The sequence below is a fragment of the Ctenopharyngodon idella genome, chromosome 21, assembly GCF_019924925.1.
Source record: "Ctenopharyngodon idella isolate HZGC_01 chromosome 21, HZGC01, whole genome shotgun sequence".
Taxonomy (NCBI): Eukaryota; Metazoa; Chordata; class Actinopteri; order Cypriniformes; family Xenocyprididae; genus Ctenopharyngodon; species Ctenopharyngodon idella.
Window position 1 is genome coordinate 20,554,785 of NC_067240.1, and position 18,448 is coordinate 20,573,232.

An 18,448-nucleotide genomic window follows, 5' to 3' on the forward strand; every position below is an offset into this window, starting at 1 on the left:
TGCAATTCAGTAAGTTCCTCTTCCAGTCTTTCCAATTCCAATTACAGTACAACATCTTTTGGGTGTGAAGAACATAGATTATCTGTAATAAAGGCTGTCATGCCAGCAGTGGCCACATTGAAAATATGGGGAGTCAACTGCTACACTAAAGTTTATTGGCCTTGCCCACAGTGGTTTGAATGCTCACACAAACTCAAAAAAGCTGAACTTAGAGCATGACTATAAATAAACCTTCAAACCAAACAGGTACAAAGAGTTTGCATTTTTTCCTCATAAATGTCTTTAATAATCTGTGAAATCTTAGTTAAATCTACCTATCTACACATTTCAGTTGTTTAAGCATTTGAATAAACAAAATTCAAGGGACAAGAAGACTTTCTTTTTTTTTTTTTTTTTTTACTTTTTTATTTTAGCCGACATAATATACACATTGAGAACAATCTTGCTGGTAGTAAATGTACATATGGGAACATTGCTGAGAGACTGCTAATTAAAGTCATAAGGCAAATGTATCAAACACTCAAATAAAAAGTTATTTAAAAAAAAAAGATGATTGCTATTACAACATGCTTTTGAGATGCATACTCAATTTCATAATTAATATAGCAGCTGTTAATCCCCGAGGAATTTTTTTGCAAACGTGAAAAGTTAGTCAGATTTATGAGCGTCAAGTTGTTATGCATCAAAGCTAATTTAGATTGCATGGCTAAGATCCAGAACATCTGAGTCGATCCATAAAATATCCTTAATGAAAAGCACAAGCAGACTTTATTATCATAAGTATAGCTTGACTGTGAATGTGTACACATACTAATATTCAAGTTTATATTGCATAAGCATGCTGAAAATGTCAATGGGCTCTGATGGTTTTGCTCTAAATAGCATTGTAAATGAAGATATGTAAAATATTTATTTTTCATTAGTAGACTTGGGCTTAAAATGAGCTCATATAAAGTCACTGGTCTCTCATTTGTTTGTATTTGTGAATGTATGTGCGTCTGTCTCATACCCTTTTCAGGTCACTTGGGTTCAGCACTTTTCCAATGAAGAGAAGTGCCCCTGATGGCTCATCCCTGACTAGAAAGAGGAAAGGCCGGTCCACGCGGTATGTAAGAGCCAGCGATTGGCCTTTGGCAGTGGGGGTGGTGCTTGCATACTCTGCACCCTCTGGAGCCGTCTCCATGACAACCTTATGATGGACGCCATTTAACTTGACAGGCTGACTGGTGATTTTGACAAGGTCCGTCTCTGCCAACCATTCAGACAGACCTGAAAAAGCAAAATTATTAGTAACTATTTGCAGTAACAATTTTCTAAAAAAACAAAACAAAAAAAAAACTATAAACTGATTAGCTAGCAAAAACTGTGGAATGGTGGTTTTGTCTCACCCAGGTCAGAGAGGGAAGGCAGCAGGTCTGTCTTGTAGCTGAGGTTGATAACAGGAAGTGTAAGCAGCACCTGCACTGCATGGAGGGTATTGGAGAGGTCCTGGACAAATTCAGCTGTAAGTGCTTCCTCTATTAGAGTCAGATTCTGAGTCACCTCATCGGGCAAGAAGAAATACATGCTCACTCCGTCCTCCATAGGAACCTGGGCTATCTGTATGAGATAGACAGAGATTATGAGTAAATACCAAATTTAAGAAAAAAAAAAAATTATAGATCCTGCATACTACTTAAACGTGCATCATTACTTGTTTATATAAATTGACCTTCCTTAGGCTTACAAAATATGCAAAATTATCAGTAAATTTAAAAACAACTTATTAAGAGTATTTACTGCTGTTTATAATGACAAAGGCCACACCTCCAATTACACAACCAATATAGAATTCAAAATGAGAAAAATTGACTGTACATTTCTTTCTTTGGTAACCAAAAATGTTGAAATGATGCTGCCTCCACACCACTGGGTTTCAGTATAATTCTATGATGATTTATTTTTTATTTTTTTATTTTTTTTTATAAAGATGCTGGGGCCACGCAGTCCTTATTGGAAGGACTTCTGGCTTTGGCATTTCAATTCACAAGCTTGGAATTAGATTCGATATCTCAACTAATGCTGTATAATATACATGGGAATCAGTTGGTACTACGTTAATATTGAAGGTTAAAATGAACTGATTTGTATACAAACTTAAATTACACTTAAGGAAATTTTATAATAATAAAGTTATAATAGGCCTACTAACTTTAAAATTATTTCTACTTCAGATCGTTTTTTGAAATATAAACATTTAAATGGTGGCTGTCAACTTGATGGATTTATTCAAACATGCATTATTTAGGCCATTAAAGTACATTAAAATTATAATTAATATGTAGCCTAATATGGCGCATATATTTAACTAAATGCTCCTCTCTAGAGTTAATTTTTCTAGCTGACTAACAAGTTTATGGTCACTGAATATGTTTGTTCTGAGGTAAATGTGGCGTTACGTTTGTTTGTTTACAAGCTTTTTTATTAACGTCTTTCTGCAGTTGAAACACTGATTGAGCAATTACAGGAGACATGATATGGATTTCGGCGAGTTGTACTGTATCTTTTAACAAACCTTTAGATGTTCATTCATGTTTATTTTGCGCTGTAACTGGTATTAAAGCGGAAGAGAGGATCAGTTCACGTGTGCTTCAGGCTGCCACTTCTCTTGAACTGAGGTACTACAGTGATCTGTCACGCCACATTAATGAGCGCCAAATCCATATCCTCATGCTTTTTTAAGTTGGTATATACGAAAATTCTTGAACTTTCCTAGTGGGTATACGGCATATAACTGCATATCACGTAGACTACACCACTGGGGGGGTCCCCCTCTGAAATTGTGGGGGCCACACGCGTGCTTTGCATGGTCGGTAAACACGCTGCTGGGAGTTTGTGCAGTGCTTCCTGTCCCTGGTGTCACTTTTATACTTGGCAATGATTTAGCAGGGGTAAATGTGTGGGAAATGTCAGATGGTGGGGTTCCACCTATAGTAGTTCCTGTTATGATGAAAATGGATATCTTATTCCCTGCATGTGCAATAACTCGAGCAAAGGCCAAGAAAATGATATCAGATGAAAAGGAAAGTATTCTTAGTGATACTTTTATGTCTTCTGTAAATTCCTCTCACCCAGAATCTAGTATCTAAACTAGTATCAGAATCTAGTGTGCACAAGTATTGTAGATGAGATCTCTGTGCCCGTTTTACAGTCTGTTGATGACAAAAATGTAGACAAGTCTGATTTCATGCCTTAAAGTCCATTTTACTGTGATGACCATGTTAACGCTTGTTCTTTATCTCCACTTTATAGTGTAACTCAAGATGAACAGCAGTCGGATTGCACCCTCCAAGATTTGTTTTCTTTGGTAGGTAAAGGAAGAGGTGACAAGGACTCGTTTCCTCTTTACTTTCTCAAGCCTTGTTTATACCTTCACCTGGCTCCACACCACGATCCTCCACTGACTGCGTTTGCACCTCCCTAAATGGAAGAGGCCTTTCTACTTGACGTGTTTGCCGTTGTACTATTCTTTGAAATGACAGGGGATGCCTAGGGGTAATTGTCCACTTAAACTATCAGGAAGCAGCAGGGAGAAGTAGTAAGGTACACACGTTATGATGTTTGTTTTTAATACACTTCACCAAACCCACCCTACAAAAGAACCAAAGAATCATGTAAAACCGATGCACAGTTTGTCAGCAAATTCGACCTTCGGAAATGACAGAATTTTGAGAAAATTCTGTTGGCCTAGAATCAAGCGAGATGTGATTAACTATATACGGTCCTGTCATGCATTTCAAATGACTGGGAAGCCACATGTTCTATCAGACCCTGAAGTCACTTTTGAAGTCTTATTGTGTTGAACTTGACTGTGAAGAGAGACATCCTTGGATGTTGTTAGCTATCTGTGAAGTCATAGGTTTCAGTCCTAATGAATTAGTGTTTGGACACACCGTCAGGGGCTATATTGCTGTCTTGGCAGATGAATGGAAGACCTCTGACCCTCCAGAGAATGTTTTAGACTACGTAAGTAGTTTTTGACTCTACGAAGCCTGAGCTTTTACCCAAAGAAAATCAGGCAAGTCTCAGTAGAAGATGCAGAGATTGGCTGACCGCAAGGTCAAGTCCAGAGAATTTCAAGTAGGTGATCAAGCCGCAGGCTTTATTATCTGTTTTGACTAGTCCTTTCCAGGTTAGGTTTACTGGACCTTATACGATTGCAAAATGTTTTCCCAATAACAACCATTTATTAAAATAAACTACAGGTTTGTCATATTCATTTTTTAAAACCTTATATGACTCCTGTGTTTTCTCTGTCTGTTGATATCGTGTCAACTACTGCGACTGTTGGTCAGAGCGCTTCAGAATAATCTGTAGAGATGGTGGACAATTTGGAAATAGAAACAACTGACTTTCTCTAGAGCGCAAATACAAAAACACAAAAACGCACTGGAGCGTTTGCCAGATCTGTTTAGCCAATATGATATTATTACAGTATCAACTAAGAGTGGTCTTGCTTTCATTTGAGAATTCCTGGAAAACTGCCTTGACACCAAGTGGAAAACCATTATTCATCATTCTTCATGAGTCAGCAATAAATGATCTACTTACCTTTAGCCTACTAATAATGCTGCTGATAAAAGGATCCGACATTAGCATAAATCGCTGTTCATCCTGTAGTTTTGAGATAGTAAATATGCCCAATATCTAATACATGAGTTCACACTTACAAATAATCAGTAAAAGAATGCGTATTTGGCATGCTGTCCAAGGAGAGGTCTTTGAGCTTGGTATTTGACCCAAACCCATAATACTCCCCAAAAAGATGCAAAACCAATGTGGGACAGCATCCAGGAATGTACTGACAACCCCCCAAAATTTGCAGAGTGCAGGGCTGATGGTGTGCCGTTCATGGGGAGGGGTTGGTCGCTTGACCAGGAGGGCTCTCACATCTTTGGACGAACGAAAATCACTGCTGCGGTAGTGGAGAAAAGGTTAGATGGATAAACTGAGCTCCTGCGGGAGCAAAGAAGACATACTGCTCTGGCAGTAGATAAAATTTTGCCAGAGAACTGAGCTCCTGTGGGAGCGGGGAGAATAACACTGAGGTGGCTGTGAGAAAAAGGTTATGCAGAGAAACTGAGATCCTGCAGGAACAGAGGGGACATCACTGCTGCAGCAGTGGAAAAAATAGCCAGAGAAACTGAGCTCCTGCGGGAGCAGAGGGGACATCACTGCTGCGGCAGCGGAGGAAATTAGCCAGAGAAACTGAGCTCCTGAGGGAGTGGGAGCTAACACTGCTGCAGCTGTGGAGAAAAGTTAGACAGACAAAAGGAGCTCCTGTGGGAGCACAGGAAACATCACTGCTGTGGCAGTGAAAGAAATAGCCAGAGAAGCTGAGCTCCTGCAGAAGTAGAGGGAACATCACTGCTGCGGCAGTGGAGAAAATTAGCCAGAGAAACTGAGCTCCTGTGGAAGATAACACTGCTGTGGCTGTGGAGAAAAGGTTAAACAGACAAAAGGAGCTCCTGCGGGAGCAGAGAGAACATCACTGCTGCGGCAGTGGAGAAAATAGCCAAAGAAGCTGAGCTTCTGCGGGAGCAGAGGGAATATCACTGCTGCGGCTGTGGAGAAAAAGTTAGACAGGCAAAAGGAGCTCTTGTTGGAGCAGAGAAAACATCACTGCTGCGGCAGTGGAGAAAATAGCCAGAGAAGCTGAGCTCCTGTGGGAGCATGGAGAAAGCACTGCTGGGGCAGTGGAGAAACAGAGCCAAAGAAACTGAGCTCCCATTAGATAGACAAATGGAAGAAACACGGTTTAATGTACAGATAAAGTGTAACAGAAAGATACATTTATTTGAATGCTTTAGTGAGAGAACGACTGCGTGTGTAAATTTGTCCTATCAGTCTGTGTGGCGTTTCTACCAATGGTGAAGCTGAGGGTTTAAATTACTTCAAAACAGAAATACATATATGCTATATCTTTCAGTTCTGAGCAATTTGTTGATAAATCGCAGGAAAGCGATGACGATAAGTTCTACGCTCCTTAATGATTCTGAGTGCAACTGTGAGTTAGTTCATTTTAGAATGGCAAATCACTTTTACATCATGGTTTAGCGACTGAAAGCGATGCTAAATTCAAACAGGGACAGAAAACGAGAAGGATTTGAGCTGTGCTCTTATGGGTTTGAGCTGACGGGGGTGGAGAGCGATCTACGGTGTGGCTTGCTGAGGACCTGCTTGAGGAAGGCCCATTACTAGCAGGAAGAGGGCAGCAATGCCCGAGACGCAAGCTTGGTGCTCTTATAGTCCATTTTTCCATGAGCAGGAATGATTAAGTGGGCTGGAATGGAGAAAGAAACGGAGGAGGATCGCGGATATTTCGCCTCGGCGTGCGGGGGCCCGTTTCTTTGGGCTGACACTTGCGAGATAACGTTGAGGGATCGGATGCGGTGTTAGGTGGAGGAGAATCACTCCTTAGGCCAGAGGATTGGGGCAAAGATTCCTCGAGGACAAAAGATTCTTCTTCAGCTTGATTTCTGACATGTTGGGAACGAAGGATGGGGTCAAATGCAGAAAAAACTGTTGAGGAACATTGGTGAGTCAGCTACATACACTATATTGCCAAAAGTATTGGGACACCCCTCCAAATCATTGAATTCAGGTGTTCCAATCACTTCCATGGCCACAGGTGTATAAAATCAAGCACCTAGGCATCTCAGGAGCTCAGTGAATTCAAGTATGGTACCGTGATAGGTTGCCACCTGTGCAATAAGTCCATTCGTGAAATTTCCTCATTACTAAATATTCCACGGTCAACTGTTAGTGGTATCATAACAAAGTGGAAGCAATTGGGAACAACAGAAACTCAGCCACGAAGTGGTAGGCCACGTAAAATCACAGAGCGGGGTCAGTTTGGAAAATTTCATGCTCCCAACTTTGTGGGAACAGTTTGGAGATGGCCTCTTCCTGTTCCAGCATGACTGCGTACCATTGCACAAAGCAAGGTCCATAAAGACACGGATGAGCGAGTCTGGTGTGGAGGAACTTGACTGGCCTGCACAGAGTCCTGACATCAACCCGACAGAACACCTTTGGGATGAATTAGAGCGGAGACTGTGAGACAGGCCTTCTCGCCAAAATCACTGCCTGACCTCACAAATACGCTTCTAGAAGAATGGTCAAAAATTCCCATAAACACACTCCTAAACCTTGTGGAAAGCCTTCCCAGAAGAGTTGAAGCTGTTATACCTGCAAAGGGTGGGCCAACTCCATATCAAACCCTATGGATTAAGAATGGGATGTCATTAAAGTTCATGTGCACGTAAAGGCAGGCGTCCCAAAACTTTTGGCAATATAGTGTATTTATAGGCTTCCCCTATGCTGATTGGGTAGATCATTTGAATGTTGCTCCTCCCGAACTTTGTTAATAAAACATAATTTCTGCTGGAAATGCAGCTGCTCGCGTACTTCAGTATTATAAATAAGGTGAATACATTTAATTTGCATATTAAATGATAGTTCACATTGCATGATCAACTCGTTAGCTAACACAAGACTCATCTAAACTCAATTAAGCGGCGTCTTTTCTTCACCACAAAATCTGCTAACGTGCTGTTGCTATTGATAATATTTACTAACATTGCAATCTGAATTTGCTATACATGCTGCTGCTGTAAGAATTGCTGTAAGCTCAGTTGAAATATGGAAATACAAAAGCGAATGCCTATTTCACTTTACAATTGAAGAGTTCATTTGCAAAAAAAATGATAAACATCACGTGTGAAATGAACTGACTGCTGTGCATTATTTTCCACATATAGCACGTTCTGAACCCTAAATATATTTGTCAAAAAAGCCGGTATTGTCCAGTCAAGGCATCGTGAGTTCACACTTTACAGCAGAAACTGACAAGCACCCTTGTTGTTTGTGTACACAACCCGATAAGTCCGTTTTAGCAAATCAGCGTGCAGTATTCAGGTCAGGTGACAAGGCTGCTAGTCACTTCGAAAAGATGTGCTAGCTGAGGGGAGTTTCATCAAAGCTGATTAAAAGTGATCGAGGATTTATAATTTCGACTCCTGCAACTTGTACACCATACACGTCTTACATGCTGAAACCTGGTTTGTCCTTTTGCATTTGTGTGTGCCTGCGTGCATGTGTGTGCCCATCTGTTAGTGTGTGAGTGTGCGTGTGTTTGAGTGGTTTTGTTTAACTCTGAAACATGAAATGTGGAGTTATCTGCTTTTGCCAAAAAACGTCTGTTGGAGTTATCTGCTTTTGCCAAAAAACACAGGACTTTTAACATATAAAAAAACATACTTTCAATTAACTTTAATTTTGTAAGTTACCTGTATTTTTTAGTTATTACTTAATCAAAACAACCCAACTGCAGTTTGATTGATATTACTTGGAATGCACAATAAAAACGGAGTTATTTGTTTTTGCAAATTAACTCTTCAATTTAACATGCCAAGCTATGCTTTGTCACTGTACCCTCATGGCAGCTACATTGTCTAGCCAAGTGTGTAGCCAAGTAAGTATCCGAATTCGTGCTCTGCATTTCACCCATCCAAGTGCACACACACAGCAGTATTAAACACGCACACCGTAAACACACACCCGGAGCAGTGCGCAGACATTTTTGCTGCGGCAACTGGGAAGCATTTGGGGATTAGGTGCCTTGCTCAAGGGCACCTCAGTTTTGGGTAATGAGAGTGGAAGAGAGCGCTGTTCATTCACTCCCCCCACTTACATTTCCTGCCAGTACTGAGACTCGAACCCGTGACCTTTGACAAGTCTTACTTTCTAACCATTAGGCCACAACTGCTTGCTGCTGCTCCTGCTGCATAAACAAAATATTGCATATTCGTTAGCTGCTACTATGCTTTGTAATTCACTCTAAGCATTAAAACAGGACTGTTAACATGACATATGATTTTAAACCTCGTGTATGGTTACTTCACAAGGAACTATTAAGGTAGACCACGCAATATACACAGTGATATAGCATAAGAAATACCGTTCACTTATCTTAGATGATGAATTTCAGAGGATTTCAGAAAGATCGCTGCAACTGCTACAGAAAATGCTGACCAGTGAAGGTTGAGCAGCAAGCCCATTGGCTACTGATACAGCAGGAACCAATCAGCTGTGCCCTATAAAGAATGATGTGATTGCAAGCAGATTGAGTTAAGGACCTATAAGCCTGCGCCATCTAGAGTTTCATGACAGAACTTTGTATCATAAAAGTAACTATGACTTGTGCTCTGTATTCCAAGTCTTCTGAAGCCATACAATAGCTTATTGTGAAGGACAGACCAAATTTTAACTAATCCACCAAAAACATTGCCTTCAACCCTAGTAGTACAATCATTTTCACATTTCCACATGTTCAAATGTGGCATGTTTACAACACAATTGTGTATTACAAACAATTCATAATGTTACAAAAGATTTCTATTTTAAATAAACTTCTCTATTCATCCAAGAAAATGTATCAAGTTTTCACAAAAATATTAAGCAGCAAAAAGTTTTCAACATTGGTAATAATAAAATCCATTATTAATAATAGAGCACCAATAATAATTGATAATGCTAGATTTCTGAAAGATTATGTCATACTGAATACTGGATCAATGGCTGCTGAAAACTCAGCTTTGCCATAACAAGAATGATCACATTTTAAAATACATTAAAATTGAAAACAGCTATTTTAAATTGTAATAATATTTCACAATATTACTGTTTTTACTGTCATTTTGATCAAATAACTGCAGCCTTGCAAAGCATAAGAGCATAAATTCTTTAATATAATAATAGTGTTAAGGGTAATCTGTATTTGTTTCTGTTTTGAATTAGTTTGACGTGTTTCAGTTCAGTTTCCTGTGTTTCAGTTTGTTTCTATGGTTTTCCATTGATTGATTAAGTTAAACACCTGTGGCTTGTTTCATTGTTTGGTTAGTTTGCTTTATTTAAGCCCTGTGTTTTGTTCATTGTCTGTTCTTGTCGGATATTGTTAGTTGTTCTCTTCATGTTTTTCTAGTCCAAAGTTTTCTGAGTATTTCATTATTTTTAGTTTGTGTTTAATAAAATAACTGCTGTGCTTGGATTCTGCCCTTTTTTCATCACTGCTGCAATCACTGCTGACATATAGTACATGCATAATACAACAGGTACTGGTACCGTGCAGCCAAGGTCAGGGTCAATACCCATCTTCACAGGGTAATTCTCCTGCTCCATCATGGGAATGAGAGTTGGCGCTTCTCCATCTCTCTGGAAGTCCTCCATCTTATTAGCTTTGCTGAACCTAGTTATCCATTTACCTGCAAAAAGAGTCAATACAAAACACTCATATCACTGCTGGGGGTTCTCCAAAACAGTTTGTCAAGATTATATTTCAATAACAATTTAAATGTCACAGCAATGTCACAAAAGTCACAATAAAACAATGACTTGCAATAAAAAAGTGTATTTTTCTCTAGTTCACGTTGGCCAAAATTGTTGGCACCCAATTATTGCAACCTCCTTTTGCCAAGATAACAGCTCTGAGTCTTCACCTATAATGCCTGATGAGTTTGGAGAACACCTGACAAGAGATCAGAGACCATTCCTTCATACAGAATCTCTACAGATCCTTCAGATTCCCAGCTCCATGTTGGTGCTTCTTCTCTTCTCTTCTCTTCTCTTCTCTTCTCTTCTCTTTACCCATTTTCTTTAGGGTTCAGGTCAGGGGACTGGGACGGCCATGGCAGAAGCTTCATTTTATGCTCAGTGACACATTTTTGTGCTGGTTTTGATGTTTATTTTGGATCATTGTCCTGATGGACGATCCAACCATGGCCCATTATTGGATTTCTAACAGAAGCGGTCAGGTTTTGATTTTTTATCTGTTGGTATTTGATAGAATCCATGATACCATGTATCTGGACAAGATGTCCAGGACCTCCAGCAGGAAAATAGGCCCACAACATTAAAGATCCAGCAGTATATATAACCGTGGGCGTGGGGTACTTTTTATCCATGTGTGCACCAAACCCATCTGGTGAGTTTGCTGCCAGACCCTGCCGGTCCCTTTTGAAGTTCCAGTTGTGTCTGACAACTGAATATGCTGGAGATTGTGTTTGGATGAGAGCAGAGGATTTTTCTTGAAACCCTCCTGAACAACTTGTGGGGATGTAGGTGCTGTTTGATAATTTTTTAGGCTTTCTGAGACTCAAGACTCAACTAATCTCTGCAATTCTCCAGCTGTGATCTTTGGAGAGTCTTTGGCCACTCAAACTCTCGTCCTCTTTCAGGCAGATTTGTAACATCTTTAGTTGATTGGAACTTCTTAATTATTGCCCTGATAGTGGAAATGGGGATTTTCAATGCTTTAGCTATTTTCTTACAGCCACTTTATATTTTGTGAAGCTCAACAATCTTTGGCTGCACATCAGAAGTATATTCTTTGGTTTTACTCATTGTGATGAATGATTAAGGGAATTTGGTCTTTGTGTTTCCTCATGTTTATACTCCTGTGGAACAGAAAGTCATGGCTGTACAATTTCATGTTCATGATCACCCTGGTGTGCTAAATTTTTTTAAATATGAATGGGAATGTACTTCAGAGATATTTTACTCATAAAAAAGGGGTGCCAATAATTCTAGGGGTGCCAATAATTGTGGCCAACATGTGTTGGAGAAAAACATTTATTTCATAATGTGAGTTTCCCCCCACTTTCAATTGTTTTACTTCAATGAAAGGTTAGAATTTTGTGAATTTTTTGAATGAAAGATCAACAGGATAAATAATGCAGATTTATTTTCACAGCTGCCTCTGCTCATATTTACTAAGGGTGCCAATATTAGCGGAGGGCACTGTATTGCACAATTTCATGCTCACATTAATTTTGTTATGAGCAGTCCATCTCCTCCCCCTTATATTGTCTCTGCTAAAGTACATCTTCTATAAGACATAAAAAAAAAAAAAAAAAAAAACAAGAAAAAGAATCAGAGTCTATTTACCCTTGAAAAAGGCTGCTCCCACAGGCAGCACAGCTGTGTTACGAGAAAGAGGGGAAGGAACAACTTGTTCCACTTTTCCACCAGTCTGCTGTTTAAACCAATCATTAACAGTCTTGAGGTCCCGTGCTCCACCCGCAAGAGTTTGAGGCCGGACTCCATATTGCTTCTCTACACTGTTGAGGTATTCCAGCCTAAGGCGTAGTTCTGAAACACACAGGGATAAATGAAAATACGTACAGCTCTTCTCTCTCTCTCTCTTGTATGACAGCACTTTAGGGGTACGTAAAAGAAAAAGAAAAAATTAAGATTACAAGAGTAAAGTCGTAATTTTTTGAGAACAGAGTCAAAATTATGAGAAAAAGTCCCTAATAAATAAATAAATACTTTATTCTCATATTGCTACAACTTTGTTCTTATAATTTTGACTGCACACATGTCAAAGACACTTGGGAGATAATGCCTGATCAGAAAAGTACAGGCCACAAGAATCATATATTTGGGCCATAGAAATGGCATCTTTTCCACTAATTCATTGACAAATTTGCTTAAAGGAATGAACATGCATTTCCCCAGTACATTTTGTGTATTATTACTATGTGTATATTGTTCTTTTGTACATTGTATAGTGTTATGCATGTCTGATAACAGAACTGTTAGATAATGTAGCCATCTAGGTGATGTTTCATATCGAATTACTCCTTGTTTAATGACTCACACTTTGGTGGACATCACCGTCTCATAGAATGCAATGTATGTTTGTTACATTTATCAGAGTATAAATGGACACAAACTGCATAGCTTACTCCCCTCATGCAAATGAGGTCACTTTCAAACAAAGAAACTCTCCCGCCAGAGAATTGCACCTTTCTCATTGGTCAAGCCAAACCTCAAAGGTGTGACTTCTGTAGAGGTTAAAAGCCCCCACACAAATCGCACTCCATCTCTTCTGGTTCTTCTTTGTTCTTGCTGACTCTGCCGCTTGCTGTTCACGTGAGACCTCGGCCACCTGGGCTGGCGCAGCCATGCGGGCAGGCCTCATTCACTTCAAGCTATGCGCAACTTCCTCGACCACAACAGGGTCAAATTAACAGCGCAAGTTTGTCGTCATTTTCTTCATTCAACGCAGAAGATATTGATTACAACTTCACCACCATCTGACCAAACCATCAAGAATTTCTCCTCATCCTCAGCCTGCAGATCCGGACACTCCTCAACAGCTAAGGCAATTTGCAAGTATTGTACATTTGAACACTAAACGGAGATTTAGTATTAAGTTTGAACGCCTTTGTTAACAAAGGTGCTTTAGAGTGAGAAACTTTCAGCTCATTAAATGACTCTTTTCATAGCTCCATTCCCCTGTTATTATACGGTCCAAATTCATTTCCACTCTCTCATTTCCTATGTATGTGTCACGATCACTGTCTGTTCCTGTCAGTTCCTGGACTCCACTTCCCATAATCCTCCCTTCCAATCACATGCACCAATCACCAATTGCCACACACACCTGCAGATCATTACCTGGACTATTTAAGACACACACACACACACCCTTTGCGAAGTCTTGATTTGCCCCGGTGATCAACTCTGAGCGTTTTCTTGTGGACTGTTTACCCTGTTACCGTTGGATTGTTTATTCGTTGTGATTCTCTGCTGCCTGCCCTGAACCTTGCCTGTGTACTGGACTGTGATTGTTTGCTGCCTGCCCTGATCTCCGCCTGTGACCCGATACAGTTTGTCTGCTGCCTGCCTCGACCATTGCCTGTCCCTGTTTGTGTCTCTGCCTTTGCCCTGTCTACTCTGTAAGTACTTTTAATAAACAAGCTGCAAATGGATCCTCACGCATTCGACCCATCATTACAGAAGACTTCGCCAACACAAGATCCAGCAGCTACCGTGAGTGTTCCTGTCTCAGCTAACATGAGTCCATCCGTCCAGTTAATGTGTCTCCGTCAAGGAGACAGAACGATAGAGGACTATGTCAAGGACTTTATTGAACTGGCACACTTAACCACCTTTGACACTGTATGCCTCATGATATTCTTTCGCGGGGGACTGTCTGATCCGCTCCGTTCCATCATGCCATTGCATGACCCTGATGGGACGCTAGAACAATATATAGATCTGGCATTACAGAGGAGTGGCTCTAGCTTTACCGTGGGTGTCGCGGAGGAACGCGACACCTCGTCCCCTCATGTAATGGCTGCCTCTACAGAGAGCATTCACAAAATGGCGGCCACAACATCATCACATCATGTCTCCGCTGATCTCCCAGAGCCAAGTCAAATCTCAGTTGACTGTCTAGAATCACGTCACGTCTCTGGATCTGTCCGGAGGCGGAGAGGGTTGCGTTCCAGTGTGGCTGATCCACCGCTGACTTCAGCACGAGCGGCTGGCATTCCTAAACCTCCGCCGGCCGCTTCGTACACAAGCCCGCCGGCCGCCTCGCACTCAAGCTCGCCGGTTGCTACGCACTCAAGCTCGCCGGTTGCTACGCACTCAAGCTCGCCGGTTGCAACGCACTCAAGCTCGCCGGTTGCAACGCACTCAAGCTCGCCGGTTGCAACGCACTCAAGCTCGCCGGTTGCAACGCACTCAAGCTCGCCGGTTGCAACGCACTCAAGCTCGCCGGTTGCAACGCACTCAAGCTCGCCGGTTGCAACGCACTCAAGCTCGCCGGTTGCAACGCACTCAAGCTCGCCGGTTGCAACGCACTCAAGCTCGCCGGTTGCAACGCACTCAAGCTCGCCGGTTGCAACGCACTCAAGCTCGCCGGTTGCAACGCACTCAAGCTCGCCGGTTGCAACGCACTCAAGCTCGCCGGTTGCAACGCACTCAAGCTCGCCGGTTGCAACGCACTCAAGCTCGCCGGTTGCAACGCACTCAAGCTCGCCGGTTGCAACGCACTCAAGCTCGCCGGTTGCAACGCACTCAAGCTCGCCGGTTGCAACGCACTCAAGCTCGCCGGTTGCAACGCACTCAAGCTCGCCGGTTGCAACGCACTCAAACTCTCTGGATGCTATGGACAAGATGGCCGCCTAAGCCACCTGACCCGCCGTGGCTGCCCGTGGCACCTGACCCGCCGTGGCTGCCCGTGGCACCTGACCCGCCGTGGCTGCCCGTGGCACCTGACCCGCCGTGGCTGCCCGTGGCACCTGACCCGCCGTGGCTGCCCGTGGCACCTGACCCGCCGTGGCTGCCCGAGTTCCTGGACCTGCATTGGAGACCCCGTTCCCGTCTGCCAACAGGTCTCCAATGTACCCACCCCCCCTCCCTATCTGTGCCATTTACGCCGCGAGGACGCGCCTTCCGGAAGGGGGGCGTTATGTCACGATCACTGTCTGTTCCTGTCAGTTCCTGGACTCCACTTCCCATAATCCTCCCTTCCAATCACATGCACCAATCACCAATTGCCACACACACCTGCAGATCATTACCTGGACTATTTAAGACACACACACACACACACACCCTTTGCGAAGTCTTGATTTGCCCCGGTGATCAACTCTGAGCGTTTTCTTGTGGACTGTTTACCCTGTTACCGTTGGATTGTTTATTCGTTGTGATTCTCTGCTGCCTGCCCTGAACCTTGCCTGTGTACTGGACTGTGATTGTTTGCTGCCTGCCCTGATCTCCGCCTGTGACCCGATACAGTTTGTCTGCTGCCTGCCTCGACCATTGCCTGTCCCTGTTTGTGTCTCTGCCTTTGCCCTGTCTACTCTGTAAGTACTTTTAATAAACAAGCTGCAAATGGATCCTCACGCATTCGACCCATCATTACAGTATGCTTGAATTGTATGTTTGTGTGTGTTTAGTCTAGCTATGTGTTCGTGATTTAGTTAAATAAAACTTGTGTGCACATTCTTGCCAGTTGATTCTGATCTGCTTATAAAATCAATGTCTCTGATATTGATTACGATCACAGCTACCTAAGAAAGCAATATTTTTCTGTGGCCAGGGAAAATACCCTTTTTGAAGAGTTGATAGATGATCAATTGATTGTAATATTAATTCAGCTACATCAAGTTAATTCGATTAACTGATTTAAATATTTATAATTAATATAACGAGTTATAATTAATTATTCATATTTCTCTTTTGAGCTAATTCACTACATTAACTATTCTTAACATATTATACATATTAATTAAACATTAATTAAACATAACTTCAGTCTCACAATGCTACGACTTAATTTTCAAAATATTATGACTTTAATCTTGTATCACTAAGATTTTATTCTCATATTGCTTTATTCTTGTAATTTTACTTTTGCTCTCAAAATATGACTTTATTTCCGTAATCATAGATTTTTTTTTTTTTTTTTTTTTTATGGCCCTAAAATGCTGTCATACTCTTGAACACATGCACAAATACACCCATTTAAAAATGTAAAACACCCACTTCTAGCCAAAAGGATCCGTTCTGCTGACTTGAAGCCCTTGGCAGATGCCCTGAGTGAGGAAAGAAGGTCTCTCAGGGTATCATGGAGCTGACTGTCTTGCAGGGTGTGATAGCGTAGGGCTCTGTAAATCTGTTTCTCTGCCTGTTCAGATGCCCCTATGACAGAAAACACCAAATTTAAGATTGCTGATCTCAAGCCTTAAAAATTTAGTGATTGGCCCTGCAGTAAGTAAAGCATGGCCTGCCAAAGTGGAGCAGAGCCTCACCCATTGAAAGCTGCGTGAATGCTGCTGAGATACTCATGGGGGACAGGAAGACGCTGGCCTTGGGGTCACGTGCTGCCAGTTGACGGAACAGGTTGTAGCCAAAATCAGAGGTTGCAGCAGCCAGCTTGGTGCGTGGCGTGGTAAAAAGTTCAACCACCTCTTCCTCACCTTCAGGATCCACTGCATCTGTCTGTAGCAGGAGTGGAAAGTTACAGACAGAGGAATGACAAAAGAAGAGAAAGTATCTGAGGACTTATGAAGTACTTACCAACTGAGCATGCGAGAGGGAGAGAAGACTCCATAAACCAAACAACTGGACTACCTTCCTCATCCTGATAAATACAAAGATAGAAACTCTGAATCAGTGATGGTGACTCCCTGTTTTGTGACAGATGAAAAACCTACAGATATTTTTGGTAATGCTAATACAAGAACACAAGAAAAAGAAATAGTGTTGCTTATAATCTGAAAAAAAAAATAAATAAATAACATTGACCCATGACACCAAACTCTTAATAATTTTTTTTTTTTTCACACTTATGTCGATATACATTAATAAAACTGGGATTACATAAACTGATTTGTGTTATAAACATAATGATAGAATAATAATAAATAATAATAAATAATAAAATTGTTTGGTCTAAATTTGTTTTGTTTTTTTAAATATATATCTCCAAACATTTGCAATTAAAAACAGAAAATATAAGTTAACACCCCAGCCTAACACTTATGCAGCCTTTTAACTTCTGGCACATGTTCAAGAATTGTTCTTGCAGTTTCCAACAAGGCCTAAAACTTTCCCATGTTCCTTCAGCACATCTGGTTGCCATTAAACTTTTTTGCTGAAAAAAAGTTAAAAAAAAAAAAAAAAAAAAACTCCCAACACTAATATTTTCACATTCATCTAAATGGCTCCCTCTGCATCTGCCACGCAGTTAAAGAGCTGAGCGTTACTCCACTGGAAAAGTCTGAGCAATACACACCTACAATCTGAAAAAGACACATTTGTGAAACGTTGCATGCAGTACAAAGTAAATAAATAAACAAATAAACAAACATAATCATTAGTCGGAAAAAAAAAATCCTTTAGGAAGAAAAATATGGAAATTATAGGCTATAGCAGTCTTTTTACACTCGTCGAATTCCTCGTTCTTAACCCAAAAGCAACCGAGATATGTTGTATATTTACTTGTACAATTAACAAACTTGTTGAATTAACAAACAACCAGAGCAGTCTTATTAAAGAAGTGAAGTGAAGAATCCTGCCGCTACAAAAAAAAAAAAAAAAAAAAAAAAAAAAGGATAAAAAGAATACATTTTACAATTTGTATGAAAATGTATAACACGTAGGGCCTATGTTTATTTTTAAAAGGTTTTTAAAAGGATCTGACCTGTTTACTACACTGTCGTCTCGTGCAGATTCTCAGCTCACAGCTGTCTTCGCCAACTGTGCTCGAGCAGATGCATCAGCAGTGTTTTAGTGAAGAATCCCGCCCTTTGCTGACGCTAGAAGGTGGTTACTTCTGAGGAGATAGTGGTGAGGATTGACTCGAATCCTTTCCGTTCACCAAAAGATTTGTTCGGATTCGTACTGATCGTTGACAACTTAAAATTAGGTATCAGTGCATGGACGTAAACAAGAACGATGTATACCGATTTCCGAACGAAACTTTTGCGGATAAGTTATTGCTTGAGTTTGTAACATCAGGTCATAATACGGAAGCATTTTTACTTTAGCATTAGAAAAAAACTCTTTGAATAGTAAACGTTTTCGTTTTCTATTCGACCAAATA

At 41.0% G+C, this 18,448-nt stretch overlaps 1 protein-coding gene across 1 annotated transcript; it reads right to left on the bottom strand.

The window, feature by feature from the left end:
- Positions 1-375: 375 nt before the first annotated feature.
- serpinf1 (serpin peptidase inhibitor, clade F (alpha-2 antiplasmin, pigment epithelium derived factor), member 1) lies at positions 376-18,150 on the bottom strand. The gene is made up of 8 exons (XM_051876618.1): positions 18,047-18,150; positions 16,921-16,984; positions 16,653-16,842; positions 16,387-16,542; positions 11,986-12,189; positions 10,165-10,304; positions 1,389-1,599; positions 376-1,269 (listed from the first exon to the last, which is right to left on the bottom strand). The coding sequence occupies exons 2-8, from the start codon at positions 16,981-16,983 to the stop codon at positions 1,004-1,006; spliced, it is 1,230 nt and encodes a 409-aa protein (XP_051732578.1). The 5' UTR covers position 16,984; positions 18,047-18,150; the 3' UTR covers positions 376-1,003.
- Positions 18,151-18,448: the final 298 nt, after the last annotated feature.